Consider the following 17,696-nt stretch of genomic DNA (forward strand, 5'->3'; position numbering starts at 1 on the left):
CTTTGAAACCCTTTAACAAGAATCTACACATTCACAAGTTCTTACAAAGTTCTCTGCTGGCATCAAACAAGACTTTTCTTTTTTTTAAATACATTATTCACTGTATGAGATTCTTGGATTTATTATGAAGTTCTTTGTAGATTAAAAAAGCTGTTAGAAGTATGGTTTAATAAGTTGTTTACAGTAAATCTGTGTGTTGCAAATAATGCGCAAGTACACATGAGTTGGACAAAGTAATAAACGCCCATTGTTATAGGGATTAATAGTAGTTATGTAGGCTGCTGTGAAAAACAAACAAACAATGCAGTTTATGATTTGTTACCTCATTGTCTAGGAAACAAAGTTTCTTTGATTCAACCTCTTTAAAGCAACTAGTCATGTTTTTGTAGACGAATGATGCAACTTTACACTGGATGAATGAATCTATTGTCATCAGAAGGTTGCGGGTTCGAATCTCAGTACCAGCAGTTCATGACTGAAGTGCCCTTGAGCAAGGCACCTTACCCCTGCTCTGCAGTAACGTGCCAGTGTAAAAAACTACTTGTAAGTCGCTTTGGATAAAAGTGTCTGCCAAATGAATAAATGTAAATGTTTTGCACAAAGGTTTGAAGCTGTATATTGAAGTGCTAAAGCATTTTAAATAATGAAGAGATATCACCTATTTCCAAGGTGTTTACATTATTTACATTCATTCATAATTTACTCACCATCCTGTCATTTTCAAACCTGTATGACTTTCTTTCTTCAACAGAACACAAAAGAAGATATTTTGAAGAAGGTTGCTAACTGAACACCGGCCGTACCCATTATCTTCTGTTGTATGGAAACAAAACCGATGCGAGTCATTGTAGTCAATAGGTACCGTAGTTGTTCGGTTACAGGCATTCTTCAAAATGTCGTCTTTTGTGTTCTGCAGAAGAAAGGAAGTAAAACAGGTTTCAAATGACAAGAGGGTGAGTAAGTAATGACAGAATTTTTATTGGGTACATTTTATCACTTGTGCGTGTTTGCTGAAAATCAAACACGCTAAACGTTAAGCTCCATAAACATTTTAGATAACCAATGTACTTTAGAATATGACACTCATTGTGAAACACATTCGTATCACACCTCCTCTGAAACTTAATTGAACTGAATTTCTTTTTTAAGAATTATTACCTGAAAAAATGTGAACCGGATGGATCAAGCTCCTCTGATTTATTAAAAGTCAGGAGGAGGCAGGTGTTCTGTTAATGATTTCCCAACCCACCCAAAACCGAAAAAGAATCTCCACTGCCTAGAGCTCCTTGACTTTTTCCCCTTGCTTTCTCTCTCTTGCTCTCTCTGTCTCTCCTGCTCTCCTTCATTTTTTGATTGTTATGATTGCTGTGCGTTCCTGCACCGTTCAGCCTGCAGGAGGGGTGGGTTGCTACATGTCAAAGCGCTGAAATATGCAACGTGGACAGCAGCTCTTTCTACTGTATTAATAACAGCCTCCATGTGCTTCAATAAGAGCAAACCGGAGCAGCCTGTTTCACGAGACCAATCGCGTTTCCCTTTCAATAGATATGGATTAACCTAAAAAATGTTTGTTCTCAAATGAAATGATCTGTAAGTCTTCCCAAAGAGTTAGCTCATCTCTAATGATCGCCTGATAAACCACTCAGTCCCTTATAAGTCAATCAATGAGTGTGTGTGAAAAGGAGAGCGTTAGAGAGGATTTAATGAGCATATCTGAGTGAGTTCGAGCATGCCCTCTCAGCTACTTGCCACCTTCAAACCGATACTTACCTAATTATACACACGCACACGCACACACACACACACACACACACACACACACACACACACACACACTCGCTTACAGGGAGGGATATTCACATGCAGCCTTTATCCCACCCTCCTCTTTCCCGTTTCTATCTCACTTCCCCCCAAACCCTCCCTCAACTCCCTCCTAACCAACTGCCTGCTATCCACTTGCAAAGTACTGCTGTTGACACACAGGAATCCAGACACACACACACACACTTGTGCTCTGTCTCCCTCCTCGGCAGGAAGGACTCTCCTCTGAACCAGACGACAGCTCGCGTCTCCCTCTCCTTCTTTTCCTCTGCTGGCAGGTGTTAGAAATAAAACCATAAATAATTGGCAGAGGGGGCCTGAGACCGCGTGAGACTGGAGCACAAATGTCTTTCTTCATCTGCTGCTGGACAGAGAGGGAAGATCAGCAAAGAGAAGCAATATGGAGACGAAACTTGCATTTTTAAGTAGCTAGAACAGTTGTTTTATTCTGTTTCATAAAAATTTCGGTTTTGCTAATAAGTGGAGTGAAGCTGATGGGAAGGACAATAACCAAGAGGAACACAAGGAAGTCATGGGGGCTATAACATTTCAGCCACTATCTTGTATGGTTTGGATTTGCACACTGAAGTTGGACCCCGTCCAGCCTGCAGTCCACTGATACCAATGAGGTACTGCCTTTCTATACATTTCAGTCTGATGCATGTTAGATGATACCACCAGAATGTTGAACAATTTGTCATTTTAAGTATTTAAGGGTTTTGTGTCTTATGTTGTTTACATGAGGAGGTGTTATACATACGGTGGGATCCTGAAATCTGAGGACACTAAAACTCTAGGATTTAGAGGGAAATCGTTTTTTAAAATATAAAATGCAATCACGCACATAAAAAAAATTGTCACTGATTTTATTTATGCAAATTTGCTAGGAATGATGCTGGGATAACAGATCATTGTTTGGAGAAAACCATGGTAACTGTCATTAGTACAAAAACGTGACATGCCAAATACCCAGACCCTAAAATGAATTGTTTCGTTAACAGTTAAAAAAAAGAGAGTGTTGTGATTTCAGTTGTGAAGATCATTCAAATTATATTTTTCAGATAGCTGTAGACTCTAATGCATTATGCATGACATATAATATTCAGCTTTGCATATCTGATACTCACCTGCATAGACAAAGCTCATGATAGACTTGGGATGTTTTCCAGTTTATACAATCCTGGAAGAGCGACAGCAACGCTGCCCTCCAGCCGTGCTAAAAAATGCCAATCAGATGTAAATGTGATTCATCTTGCATGCATAATTGTGCAATAGATTTAGCAGGATATGAGGCATAAATATTAAAGGTCTGCAGGGAGCAGATGTGGTAAGTTTGCACGCGTGAGCTACAGTCGAGAAGGCCAGGTGAGTGCATGTCTGGAACACACAGCCGGAGTGATGCTGTTAATGAACTGTACACGGATAGACGGCTGCACAGCCAGAACTGAATGTCAGTATAGTTTATTGTCTGCTTTATATGGGGAAATCTCAGTGGGGGAGTCTGAACTGAGGGTCTTGCTGTGGGGTTTTAGGGTTGCTTTGTGTAGGTAAATTATTTTTCTCTTCTGTCATTAAATTGATCAGTTGGTGATATTAGCGTTTCTTTTTTTTTGCATTGAATATTTGATATTTGTTTTAAACACATGCACTGCGAAACAATATCAAAACGTTTTTGAAATATTTTATAGATTGCAAAGTCTGAAATATTTGTGTTGGATTCATGCTATTAGTAAGTGAGTTTAAATAGCTTTGGTTTAATGGTGAATCTAAGCATTGTTGGTGACATTGAAGGGATCTTATGGGAAACTCCAGTGCAGACACATTACATCACTGGGGTCTTTTTTAAACATTTGAGAAGCAGGGGCAATGTTCTATTCTTTGATCTAATGTCATTGCTTTCCTGTATATGTTTGATCCCTTCATTGTCATAGGTTTGGAGACGTTGCGGTTCTGTTGAACTCAAAATTTATAATTCGGTTGTGTTTCCTTTTAGGGTGTTTGTTAGTGTGTTTATGTAGTGCTCCTACTTTAGAATGTTTCATGCCATGTGTGGAGCATATGTTTTGTTTTCTTTCTGAGTGTGAGGTGGTGGGGGGGGGCTGTTATGGTCTAGCACCTGTCTGATGGTAAGCTTTATGTTCTCTACACTGCTGTGAGAGGAACAGCAATTATCTTGGCTGCCCAGACAAAATTATGAACAATACAAATCTTGGAACTAGTTTTCACACAATATTTTTAAGGCAAAATTATGCAACCTGTTTTAATACAAAGTATAAAAATAATTTGAATGTAATTTTCGAACGCCATTGCAAGCTGCAATAACATTTAAGTATACTTGAACAAAACTGGAAATAAGAAAATAAACAAAAAAACAGTTTATTATACAGTATAATAATGCAATCAACTAATGCTATTTTACGTCAGTAAAATTTGTTTTAGTTAGGTTTTTATTAGAAAATAAGACATAATTTTTACTTTTGCAGTGTTTAAACTGGCCTTAGTAATGTATTTGTAGTCTCGGCTCTATAAGAGTCATGGGATTGCAAATTTGTCTGGGAAACTGAGATGCTTCTAACCTTAAAATAAAAGCTGTACCTTTGTCATGGGCCGTGTCTGATGCCCACATAAGGTTGTGATGTAAACAAAAAAGTATCATATCACAATAAAGTCTCCCTCCCATTTCATCTTCATTGTTATTTTCATCCTGTAAAGCCTCAGAAAGCATTGCTGTGTCATTCCATTGGATGTGAAACAGATACCCTTTCAGTAACACAGATTATCCCACACAATTATAGGGCTCTTTTCAATGAAGAAAGATCAGGCGATTTTCTTCACCCACAATGGACGGACCTTGTGGACTAGATGAATTGTCTGTGAAACTCTTGCCTCACCCTTTTATTCTATAAACAACATGTAGATCTGCAAGACATACACCGATTTCAATGTCTTCATGGATCTTTGGTAACAGGAGAGACTGATGTGTGCTTAAGCATGGATAGCTATTACGGGTGTGTCTTGGTGCTTTGCTTTAGTTAATACCGTTGGCAGATCAGAACATAAGAAAGAGGGTAGCAGACAGACCCATGGAATGTCTGTCATAGCCTTTGACTTTTCATTCCTCCAGCTCGGTTGTGCCAGTCTGTTTTTGCATGACTCATTGCATTCTCAATGTCCTCAGCAGGTCTGGCTTTCTTATACATGCTGGCAGAGATAAAAACAGGGGTGGAGTCAAATAGTGCTGAAAATTCTGGCTTGTGGCAAATTTAGGTTTTCCGCAACATGCTTCACTGTTTTGCAAATCTGAAGCAGGACTGATTTACAGTCTGTATGTTCCCTCCCTACCATCATTCCCGAGTTTGGAGCACCTGCCCCATCACCTGTCAGTTGGAGGCAACAGGCTAAATCTGTATTTGCACATACACGTACAAGATCTGAAATGGCGAAAAGGACGCCAAGCCACACCCTGTAATTCTGGATCCCAGTTGGGCTTTGCGTGTGCAAAGTTCTCTCCTCACTTACCTTTATTCACCCAGCCGAAATCAGGTCAACAAGGCCACTCGGGGTGGAAGGGTTATCCAGATCCTCATGGCCCCTTCACTCAACCCGTATACGGCTGGCCTAAAAATGGTTGCAAGGGCTGAAAAAACAGCAGAGCTCACCTGCCGAATGAACAGATGGTGACGGAAGAGAGCAATAAGAACAGGCCTTGTTTGTGTGACGGCACGTTCTTAGCACTAGTGATCTTCCACACGCTTCCCCCCGGCGGCACAGATAGGATGCGGCCGGACAAACAGGGCCTGTTCTTGTTGCGTGAGTTTAAACAGACGAGGCTCTTTCTTTGTTCCCGGCCTACTGGGCAATTTAAGTGGAATGACAGAAGCGCAGCTATTTGGGGAATGCCTCTGCATGTGTCAAAGATCTTTAATGAGAGTGGAGGTCGGCCATGAAAATGAACTTGTTTTGCACAGAGGGCTTAATGGTTAACCGTTGTATTGTGCTTTTGTTTTGCATTTGCAAATGGCCATTGATTTCCAAAAAGTATGTAAGAAAGAGGGTATGGTTGTTTGAACGTGTTGGCAGGCTCTTGCACTTAATCTTTTCAGTCCTTTGATAAAGTAGATGGTTTGCATGCACCACCTGGCAGTTAGTCAATAACAAGCTATTTAATGGTTTAATGTATATACAAATGCATGTCAGGGTATCTGCGTCTTTCCTCGTAATGCATGCTTGCACAAATGTGTGTCAATGTGCATGGGCGGGTGAGTATGCGTGCACATGTTTGTGTTTGTCTATGAAAAGTGATCCTGAAAAAGCCAAGCCCTACAGGTATGTGTAAAAGGCCTTTCTCTTGCTCCGCTCTGTGCACACCTGTTTAGCTTTGTAGCCTGCGGGCTTTGTCAGGCACTCTGTTGGTTTGGGCCCATTTAATCTAAAGGGAATAAAATAATTTGGGTATGTGTGCATTCAATAAACTGAATAAAGTCTCGCTTGAAAATAGCACGAAATATGCAGGAATATGTGACGTTTTCTCCTTGGATATTTGGAATGAAAAAATTACTGTTTGAATTGCACAGACTGGACCTTGATGTAGTAAACTGTATTTTTTCCATTGCAATCACAACTATTTTATGTACAGCCTGCTACATGGTCAGTCCTAAAAAACAAGCGGTACCTGATCACATTTCAAAACAAGCAGCTCAGAATGACTAGTCTTTACCTGTCCATGTAATAAAGGAGAGGGAGGAGGGGGAGATCGGTGGCTCAGTTCTCCTCTCAAGCACGAAGCGAAAGAAAACAGGAAGCTGCATGGGAGTGAATTGTGACATGAATAAAATGGTAAAAGCAGGTCATCGTTTTTAATGTAAAATATTTAACAGCACATTAAAGACACCTGAAGGTTCTGCAGGGTGCAGTTAATACTCTGTTCTGTCAAAGAGATTAAAAAAAGAAATGATCAAGCACTATTACTTTTATAAAATAACTTTTAGATTGCCCTGGTTTACTTTCTATAAGAAAAATATTTAATTTAAAAAGTCGCCCCTTATCTTGTTATTAAACTAGCCCAAATGAAGACATTAACCGATATGTTAATCATTCTATTCTGTCCATTATGCGTCAGACAGTTATGGGACAGACTGTGTTAGATCTGTGGGTGTGCCGTCTGAGACTAAGCTAAATGGTCTCTGGATTAGATCCAAGGTTTTTAAAGGGGTCTGCAAAGATACAGCATGGAACTGTGAAGAACACAGTATAAGATGTTTTTCTTTTTAGTTCTTTTTGACATTTACTAACTAATTAAATAACTATTTAAATTACATAATTAATCTAGTAATGATTAAAATTATATTAATTATTAATTCAGTTCAAATTAAAAATATATAATAAAGGCCTTACATGTTAATATTTTTTTGTATAATTGGCATGTAAATAACATGTAAACAATCAAAATAAATACATGAATAAAAACTAAAGAATAGAACTATAATATAAGCCTATAAGCATACTAAATATATGCCATTCAGACATAAAACTATTTTAAAAATGGCAATTCTGTCATCATTCATTCACCCTCATGTTTTCCAAACATGTATAAATGTCTTTGTTCTGATACACACAAAGAAAAAAAGGATACTTCTGGGAGATCATTTTCGGACAGAATTCATGACAGAATTAAAATTTGGGTAGAGTATGCCTTCAAATCCAAACAAACATACCCTAAACTGCAGCGTTTAATAACAGTGCTTCGTTTTCACACTTAGCACCACTGCCTGTGTGTTTAGCCTTCTGTATTTGACTGGGCGTGTTCAGTACGGGAGGTGTTGGTGAAAGAAGCTGAGTGCAATTTTTTCTTTGAGACTGGACCACAGGGTTCAAGGCGGTCCTAAGAAACTTAGCTTGTCAGAGTAATACCACATAGCCGGTATTGCTGCACCTGTGGGCTTCTTTCTCTTTGTTGTGTTGGTGTTGAGAGGGTCGAGGGCAATGTCAATGCTTTGTAAATGTGAAAAGGGATTTCAGTGTCTATCTTGATGGAGTAGGTGAAGGAAGGCCCTTAGGCAGTTTAAAGGATCAGACGGGCCCCACACCAAACAAAAACAAAGTGTTCTCCACCTCCAGTTGTCCCTGTTCACCTCACCAGAATTAAAATCTAAACATGCTAAATATCATGTGTCATATGTAATAATAATCTTTGTATTCTCTCCATGATAGTGTCATCCATTATAGAAAAACTGAACACCTTAGACAGACTGAAGTCAACCAGCATCTGTTTGTGTTCGATAGAAAAAATATACATATGTATATAAAAAAAGAACACAAAAAGCCAAAAAATCTAAGTTTGGGATTTCACAAGAGTTTAAGCAAAATAATGACCTTATTTTTTATGTTTATGTCTTTAGACATTTTAGATATTTTCTGTTACATCTGTATCTCGCCTTGATACATTTTAGCAGCTGAAAATGAGCCGAGATGTTTGGTCATCTCAAGCAGATGTCATGATGCATCCCGAGTCTCTACTCTTCCTCACGAGCCAATTAGAAGAGTGGCGTCAGTCTGCCTCAGAGTAATATAACACACAAACGGTAGCCTATCACACCACACTGTTAGACCCCGTGCTCAAACAAATCAAAATATTAACAGGGACAAAGGACAGAAGTTATTTCCTATCGCTGATTTGTTTGTCTAGCTACACTATGCAGACTGCAATATCTGTGAAGATGCACATTGTACTGAAATCTACTGTACCATATTTGTATTTTCATATCCATTGTTAATCTTGCCATTCCTGAATATTGTGTTTCATTAGGTATTTTTGAGTTATATGATTCTTTACGGGCTCCTGAATGTCAGATGGGAGATCATAACTACTTTTTTGATCATAACTACAATAAAGAAAATGGCAGTTTTCTATTCATTTACTTTGCAGACGCCTTTACTTACAGTAGCCCTCTAAAATTACAGGGAATATAGATACAACAAAGACAAAACCATAAGAAAATAACATGTTAAGGACATGGAAAATTACATGCTGGATTTTACAGGAAATTCTAAAAGGGAGAAGAGATGAAATTGAATATATGGCTCTATCATAATGGGCTGTAATGTAGAGTAATATCACATTTGTTTTATAGTGATGGTTATGCAGAGCATTCACAAAATTACTATATGGCTGTTTGGTACAATATATTTCATTTGTAGAAGCACATGTACATGGCTATAAAATAATGCTTACGCAAAACCCAATGCATGTATCTGTACAAATTGTTATATATTTTACCTTTAGCCAAATGCTTCTTAAAACGTTAATTCTGACGATGACCCTTTAAATCATCACATTCTTTTAGTGCTGTGTGATAAACCGATTGCACTTTTATTTCAGTATGTGCATGTGAAGGGTCAGATTTGTTCCTTAACTCTCGAATCTCATGCACACCTGATGTACTCCATCTGGAGAAATAAATGGATCCTTTGTTAAGTGTAGTGAACAGGTAACCATTTGTGTTTTGGGGTTTAGTGTGCAGTGTGTTTGTTGTGCAGATGTGGATATAGTAGAGGGTCAGATTGTGCATGGCTGGGCTTTTCATATCCGTGAAAGTACTTGTGGATCATGTTGAATCGTGCAGTGAAGGAAAGGAGAGAATTAGCCGTGTGTACATTCAGCTTTGAGACAGAAGCTAAGATAGAGAAAGACTTCTTTTGTGCTCTCCGAGGAAACTGAAGTACAGCAGATATTTGTTTGAGAGTATAAAGATGTACAATATCACAATAAACAATGGTTAATTTAGTTGTACCTTTCATTTGGCCAAACCTATATGTAGGGGAGAGTTTAAGTTGCGGGGATTTCATCTCGTAGTTTAGATCTCACTTTATTTCATGGGTCAGTGGATAAGATGTGGGTCATCCGAACTGTCAGTTTACCGAACCTTCATTGCTTCAAAACCTCAGGATAGCTCAAGCTGTCTGAGGTTTTCCTGTCCCTCAAGGCAAGACACTGAATACTTATAAGAGTTGCTTCTCCCTTGACCCAGATTGTATGGGTAAATAGAAAGCTCTCTAGAAATGAGAAAGAGTGAGAAGACGGGCGTAGAATCTAAGTTGACCTCCTCCATCAGGGTCTTCTTTGTGTGGCATTCCATCTCAGGTATAAGCTGCCTGCAACACTAGACACTCGGCTCATTATCATAGCTGGAGAGATCACACGCAAATGTCCTTGTGTGACCGACCTCTTCATGCCGAAGCCACAGCAGAGGAGCAGTAATGTTTGGAGTGAGGGATCCCAGCTGTAAGTGATGTAGATAAGTACAGGGGATGAGGGCTGCATGGTGCTCTCTTTAATTAAAACAGGAAGACGCAGTTGCAGCGACTGAGCCAAGCCTACTACGGAGAGAGGAGAGCAATATATTTCGGCCAGACCTCATTTCACTTAAACTTAAAACTTATACAGAGGAACGTCAAATCCACTAAGAACTGCAGGGATAAGCTGAGCTTTGCTGTGCTTTAGTCTGGTACAATAAAAAGATGGTCGGAGGCATGTTTATTGGTTAAGATATGAAAAAAAACACTTTTGTATGTACATACTGTTAAGAGCAGTAGAAAAAGCTAATGAGATTTGTTAATAGTTTCAGTAATTTTTCAATGCGACTTTTGTCTACATTAAAGGGATAGTTTATCCCAAAATGAAAACTGTGTCCATTTTCTTTGTTGTTTTACTGAACACAAAGAAAGATATTTGGAAGAATAGTTGTAAACAGGGCACTTATTTACCATAATAGGAAAGCAAACTAGGGGTCATTGGTGCCCCATAACTGTTTATTATTTTGTTTGGTATCTTCTTCTGTGCTTAACCAAACAAAGACATTCATATTAATGGGAAAAAGATGAGGGTGAGTAAATTATGACAGAATTAAACAAATGGCCTTAGTAATTTCACTTTGTCCTCTGCTCTAGTGATCATAACAACAAACAACCAAAGGTTCCAAAATCTGTGATTAGAAAGTTTAAAATAAACTGTATGTCAACAATTGTCTCATTTGTTTCAACTTGTCTAAAAAAACAGCCAAGACACTAACTTGAATAAACATAAATGTGCTCCCCATTAGGTCCTCTGAGCCAAAAAAAACCTTTAGTATGATAAAGTGATAAAGCCTTTTTGTTGTTACTTTGTACACATTTTGTTTACTTGCATACTTGAGGTATAGTATCTTATGTTCTTTGTCTTTGTGTCCATTTTCAGTACCCATGTGCCTCCTGAGCCATGCTCCCCGGCTATGGATTCTCTGCTCTCCTTGATTTCCAGCCTCACCTCCAAGCCTTCCATTGCAGAGGCGAGAGCTCTGACATGTGGTTCCCAGGTTCTGTTGAGGCCCAGGCTCTGAACGACTCTCGGGAAAGTAGGCCTCTACTGCGGCAGCATCAACACATTGCCGTGTGTCAGCAGGAGACATTGGCCTTTCTCGAGCTACCCAACACTAATGGTTTTCAATCATGTACAACAGAAAAGGGCAGTTCTTCCCCTCCCTCCGAGTCTGTCAGATGCAATGGGAAGAGGCCCTCAGACTTTGCTAAGAACAGTAATCCACTGGACAATTATTTGACACAGGAAAGCAATAATGTGGAGGTGGTTCAGAATCAAATGTGGACACCCATTACTAACTTACCTGAGACAGTTTATGAACAGTCTGAACCAGGAATTAAGAGACTCAGTTCAAGAGGATTGTTTTTGCCTCTGTCGACTACATATGTTCCTGGGGACAGGGACTCATTGGAGTCTCAACACCAGAGTACTCCATCTTCCCCCTCAGAGCTCCCAAATCTGGAACCAGTTCGACCACAGAGGCGCACCTCCCTGGGATCCATAAAGGAGAAGTCTATACGTAAGTGCCAGTCTCACTTAGATGGGTCATGACACATACCTCCCACATTCCTGCTTTTATAGTTAATGGCATATTACATAGACTATTCTGTGTACTGTGATTCTTAAAAGGTTTGTGTTTTAATTGTCTACGGTGATTTTGTTTCAAGATAATTTTGATGAAAGGTTGTATATGAATGTACGAATGGATGTGACAACAGGGCGTAAGATGAGGGTGTACTCTCCAGACACCTTGAGTGATGAGTCTCTCAGCAGCCCCGGTCCGGAGTGCGACTATCTGATCCCAGGATCCTTCGAGTCATTTGTTGAAGGAGGGCTCAGCACAGTGGGATCTACCATACCCACATCCCAAAGTTCCAGCCCTCTCCCTGAGCTCAATGAAGAACTCTCTCCTTTTTCCATACCAACCCCTCCAAAATCCTCCTTGGATTCTCTTCAGGAAGTTACCAGATTGGAGGGGGGTGTACATGATGACCGGATACAGAGACTAGGCCTAGAGGATTGTGGGACTTTGGAAGGCCCGGCCCTCAACAGTGGGACCTCTCTGCTGCTCTCCCGTTCTCGCTCAGCAGACAATGAGCGCCGGCGCTTCTCTGCATCTGAGCTCATCTCCCGCCTGCAACTCTCACAGAGGAAAAACTCTTTTACCCTCAAGTTGGGCAAGTCCCTCTCTGCTCGCGTGGCCTCCCGGGACCGTCACCTGTCTGGAAACCTCAGCCCTGATTGTAAGTGACTCATCAGGACTGATTAGCTCAATGAAAGACTCTTTGTACTGTGATGTCATTATGACACTTTGGTGCTAAATTTTCAGGCTTTTCCCATTGTATACCTTCTTTCTTCCTTCTGTGTTTGTAGACAAACCCAACTCAAGACAGCGCTTCTCAGGGGGCTCAAGTGACAGTGGGCCACATAGTCCGGTGGGGTATGCACCACCGATGCCCTCTGCTGACTGTAACCCACATGTTCAGAGGAAGCTCTCCAAGCAAAGGTAGAGATCTAACATTCAATCTTATTCAAAGGCTTACTTCAACTCATTATTTTAAGTATTTATGGCTTGTTCTTTTACAGAATGAGAACATTTTCCATTGATGAGGATGGAGGCAGTCCTCCCATTGGCTCTAAACGTCTGTCACGCTTCCTGCCAAACCGTAAGTCTGTAAAATTAAAATTTTGAGATTTCATTATTTTTTATACATATTTATTTTGCCCATTTCTCTTTCTCTCTCAGTGATTCTTTATCAGGAATACAGCGATGTTGCTATTAACAGAGAAATACAGAGGCAGCAGGGGGCGGAGCCTGGGACTGATGAAGAAAGAGGGGAATCAGCATCCCCTGGCAACCTCTCCCCATCCAGTTCATTTCGCTCATCGCGAGGCTCTGCCTTCTCCCTCTGGCAGGATATTCCTGACGTCCGCACCAGTGGACAGCTGGACAACTTTAGCAACGAAGAGCGCAAACTACAGGAGGTGATTTGACATCAAGAATGTGTTATAATCCGTAAAGCTACCAACACATTTGACCATTTTTTTTTACGTTTTCCCATTTCAGGCCAAGTTTGAGTTGGTGACATCAGAGGCCTCATACATACGCAGCCTGTCTATTGCAGTTGACCATTTTATGATGTCCGCTGAGCTCTGTGAGTGTCTGGGCACACAAGAGAGGCAATGGCTCTTCTCCAAACTGCCTGATGTGAAAGAAGTCAGTGAGAGGTGAGAAAACGTAGGCAAGAATTTTGCCATTTTTACACATCCTCACAGATGTGTACTTCCATAGTGGAAAATATATTTGATCTTACCTTTTTGGTAGAAAGCCATGATGTTTGGCTTAGGTTGCCTGCGTCTCACATTTTTCTCCTGGAACAAATCCTACTAATCTCAAGAATGTCACAGACTGTAGATTTGCCTCTGCAATTCCCATTTTAAGACTTATATTTCTTCATTTTTCAAATGTATTTTCCACTTCACAGGTTTCTTCAGGACCTGGAGCACAGGTTAGAAGGTGACATTTTGCGTTTTGATGTTTGTGACATTGTCCTTGAACACTGTCCTGCTCTGAGGAGGGTCTATCTGCCTTATGTCACCAATCAAGCTTATCAGGAACAGACCTATCAACGCCTCCTGTAAGCATCTAATTTCCCAAACAATCAATGACAAAATGTACTTGGTGTTATGGCTGCCATTAAGAGGTGAAAACATTTGCTTTGTGGCTTTTAGACAAGAGAATCCCAAATTCCCTGCAATCCTTGCCCGTCTGGAAGAGGACCCAGTATGCCAGAGGCTTCCTCTTACATCATTCCTCATCCTTCCTTTTCAAAGAATCACACGCCTCAAAATGCTGGTAGAGGTATGTTACCATCCACTGCCAAATGTGAAACACAGTAGGCCCTTATAGGCCCTGTTTTACACCTGATCCATCAGATGCATCGCTGTTTATCGATGTAACAAATGGTATCGTAAATGATGCCTTGGCCAAAACTGCCATCAAATCTTAATGCAAGTTTCATTTAAATTCATAGAAGATGATGTTTGGTGAATGTTTATTCTGCTGTGTAATAGTATTGTGTCCATTGTAGAATATCCTTAAAAGAACCACTCCTGGATCACGAGATGAGGACACAGCCACCAAGGCCCTTAATGAGCTAAAAAAGGTGAGACAGTAATGTAAGACTCTAACAAAGAACAATTTACAAGAACATGCAAGTGAAAGATAATGTGCTCAATAAGTAAAATGCTCATACCTGCTGCACTAGATTATAAAGGAGTGCAACTCCAGTGTGCAGTCCATGAAGAGGATGGAGGAACTCATTCATCTAAATAAGAAAATTCATTTTGAGGGCAAGGTACTTTTAAATATGTTTCATGGTTTAATCATTTATATATGTTACAGGTATTGATAAAATGTACGATGTTTGTACACATATGTTTTGTTCCTAAACCTATTGAACTCACTCGCTTTTCACTGCCCTCAACTCATTTGATTTAAATAGTTGTACAGTATGTGCTGTGAGAATGAAAAATAAAGTATACACAAATGCTATGGAAATGAAATGTTTATTTAAAATGTGCATTAACCGCAATGGATTTTTTTTTATGTGATGATGCCCTAGAATAGCGCTACAATTGAGACAGCATTATTAGTTAACCTACAAGGTATTTTAGAAAGATTCAGATGTGTCTTAATTATTAATTAACTTATTGGACCAAAATCAGAACGTTCTTCCCAGATTTGCATGAAGGTTTTGGAACAGAGCACAGGCACGATAACATTTTAGTAATGTGTTAATTTTTTATTCTAGATTTTCCCTCTCATCTCTCAGTCTCGCTGGCTAGTCAAACATGGCGAACTATTAGAAGTGGACACACAAAACTTGAGTATATCTGGATCAAAGTTTAAACTCACCACCCGGCCAGTGTACCTCCATCTGTTTAATGACTGTCTTCTGCTGTCCCGAAGAAAGGAGTAAGTCTAAGGGGAAGACTGCCTGAAAAGCTAGTGTTTATTTATTTTAATTGTTTAGAAGTTTAAAATAGTGTTACTTCCAATTGCTCATTAGACATTTTAAAGACATTTTCTCAATGTTTAGATTTTTATGAACCCTTAGATTCAACTTTTTCAAATAGCCATATCTCGGCTCAATATTTTCCTATACTAGCAAATCATACATCTTTCAGATGATGTATAAATCTCAATGTGTAAATATTGACACTTATTTTTGGTCCAGAGTCACATATGGTCATTAGAAACTGCTCAATTCTATTATGATATTGTGTAAAGATGTATGTAAAGTGTACAACATCAGTCTTTTTTCCTGTCACAGCACATGGAAGTTCATGGTGTTTGTACATGCAAAGATCGAAGACCTCAAGGTTAAAGATCTAAGCCAGAAACTTCAGGGAATCTCAGGCTTTATCTTCTATCTGCAGTTATGTGAGGGTCAACAGCTTAAACACCAGATCCTGCTCAAGTCACCCACAGAGTGAGGACAACCAACATCTTTCACAAATATTAACATTCATAAACCTGTCAATGACAAATAGATGTTAGCATTCCTAAAAGATAAGCTGAATCAAACAGTGTCCTCACAGGATTCAAAAAACGAAAAACATTCTCTCTTACACACAGGAGCAGTAAACAGAGGTGGATCACAGCCATGTTTCCCTCCAATCCAAAGGAAGCTATTGAGCAGACCAATGAGAATGATGGTTTGTACTTGACATTTCACTTGATAAGTCAACGTCAGTTTCACAGCATAAAAGCAGAAATCTCCTTAAGGAGATTCCTTGCCAACTTTGCGACTTATCCAGTAGCTTTTTCTTGAAAGCCCTCAATCAGATTTTAGAAAACTTGATGTTTTAGTGCCTTCTGAAGCTTTGACTGATGTTTGCTCAAGTTCATCTGCATGTGTCCTTACAGATCGATCTCAGGTGCAGTGCATCAAGAGCTACCAGGCTCAGGAGCACGATGAGTTGACACTGGAAAAGGCTGACATCCTTCAAGCTATAACAATAACAACTGATGGTAAGAAAATCATTTCTCTTCTTCTAGCTACACTCTGTTCTTTCCTTTCAAGCAGATTCGATGGAAGACATACAGCTGTCATGTTTTTCAATTCACAGGGTGGGTGGATGGGATCCGTTTGTCGGATGGAGAGAGGGGCTGGTTCCCCAAAACATACGTGGAGGAGATCACAAGCCGCAGCGCTCGCTTGCGAAACCTCCGCGAGAACATTCGCATTAAGTGTGTCTCACAAAAATTTGAGGGAGAGACAATTTAAGATCTTTAAGTGCGGTACCAAACTCACTACTATATGAATTTGACATATTGAGTCATTTACTGTTTTTAAAATGGCGATGGCTAACATTTTAGCTGTAGTAAGTTATACTGTATAACTGTAGATGTTTATCTTTGAAAATGTGCTGCAGATAGAATAAATAAAGCTATGCACTGCGTTTTTGAATTACATGGTCATCATCGGTTTTGCACTTCTGTTGGTTTTTAAGCTTATGGGTCTTCTATTGATATTAACTTTATGATTTGCAAGCTCAATAGTGTCAATTACTGCATGTAGCGTATGGTGCAGAGCTTTCTAACAGTCTATGGATGCACATTGCTGAAAATCCATAGCAAATTAACAGTGTACTATTTAAATTGTTACTGTAGGGTAAGGTGGTGTATCCACCATTTCAATATTAAGTCCTGGTCAAATAAAGTAGGATGTAAATGAATGTTTTTGTTTTTAGCTAATCACCAGTCACACAGTAACAAAATGCTACTGCAGGCACGTTGGAACCAAATTTTGGACTTATGAATGATGCTGCTACTGCAACCTGAATATTAGTGTAGGCACATGCCATTAGTCTTCTGCAGAAGATAATTTACAACTGGCTTGAAAAGAAATACAGCAATAAATTAAAATGAAAATGTTATTTATGTCAATGATGTTGTTCTTTTTTGAAATGCTGATTTTATGGGAAATTTGTGGGGTACTGATATCCTGAGCATGTTCTATCAATCACATTTGAAATATAATCATTTATGGTGACTATGTAAATAAAATAAAATAAATGCATATATTCTAACTGGAAAGGTCTCGAGGTATTCTGTGACAAAAACACAACTTAAGTTCAGACTTTAAATTAACTTTACTGTAACTGGGAGTCCCAGCAATGCAGGCAGCTACAACAAAGGATGCCTCATAAAAATGAGTTTCATTCCAGACTCACCTCATATCCCATGGGGCAATAAAGCAGCCGGGTACAAGGTAAGTAGAATAGCTTCTTTGTCACAGCTGTTCTAAAAACCTTGAATGCTTTCCAACTGCCGTAAATCAGAGTGAAAGGCTGCAGAAAGGAAGCCGCAGTTAGAGACAGATAAGAGACGGACTCCAGGGGCCCAGGAATGCATTCGTAATTAAAGCAATTTATTACATCTCACTGAAACATTTTGAATTGTTTTAATGCTTTGTAATTATGAGTGGTGGAAAAACACAAACACTCAAATGGA

At 39.5% G+C, this 17,696-nt stretch overlaps 1 protein-coding gene across 1 annotated transcript; it reads left to right on the top strand.

Moving 5' to 3' along the window:
* The first annotated feature begins 1,974 nt into the window (after positions 1–1,974).
* On the top strand, positions 1,975–17,276 carry arhgef19 (Rho guanine nucleotide exchange factor (GEF) 19). The gene is made up of 16 exons (XM_079479059.1): positions 1,975–2,450; positions 11,054–11,693; positions 11,893–12,417; positions 12,548–12,680; positions 12,761–12,840; positions 12,921–13,159; positions 13,242–13,402; positions 13,660–13,812; positions 13,907–14,036; positions 14,266–14,340; positions 14,443–14,532; positions 14,989–15,152; positions 15,511–15,669; positions 15,816–15,895; positions 16,107–16,211; positions 16,310–17,276. Exons 2-16 carry the CDS (start codon positions 11,075–11,077, stop codon positions 16,465–16,467), a joined length of 2,871 nt encoding a protein of 956 aa, XP_079335185.1. The 5' UTR covers positions 1,975–2,450; positions 11,054–11,074; the 3' UTR covers positions 16,468–17,276.
* The last annotated feature ends 420 nt before the right edge of the window (positions 17,277–17,696 follow it).

The sequence above is a fragment of the Barbatula barbatula genome (genome assembly GCF_947034865.1).
Source record: "Barbatula barbatula genome assembly, chromosome: 17".
In the NCBI taxonomy this organism is placed as follows: Eukaryota; Metazoa; Chordata; class Actinopteri; order Cypriniformes; family Nemacheilidae; genus Barbatula; species Barbatula barbatula.

Excerpts from the sequence above, each read along its gene's own strand:
- arhgef19 (XM_079479059.1), top strand. The coding sequence starts at position 11,075 with ATGCTCCCCGGCTATGGATTCTCTGCTCTCCTTGATTTCCAGCCTCAC. Across the intron at positions 12,841-12,920 it reads GTCACGCTTCCTGCCAAACC|TGATTCTTTATCAGGAATAC; the intron begins GTAAGTCTGTAA and ends TTTCTCTCTCAG. Across the intron at positions 13,160-13,241 it reads AAGAGCGCAAACTACAGGAG|GCCAAGTTTGAGTTGGTGAC; the intron begins GTGATTTGACAT and ends TTCCCATTTCAG.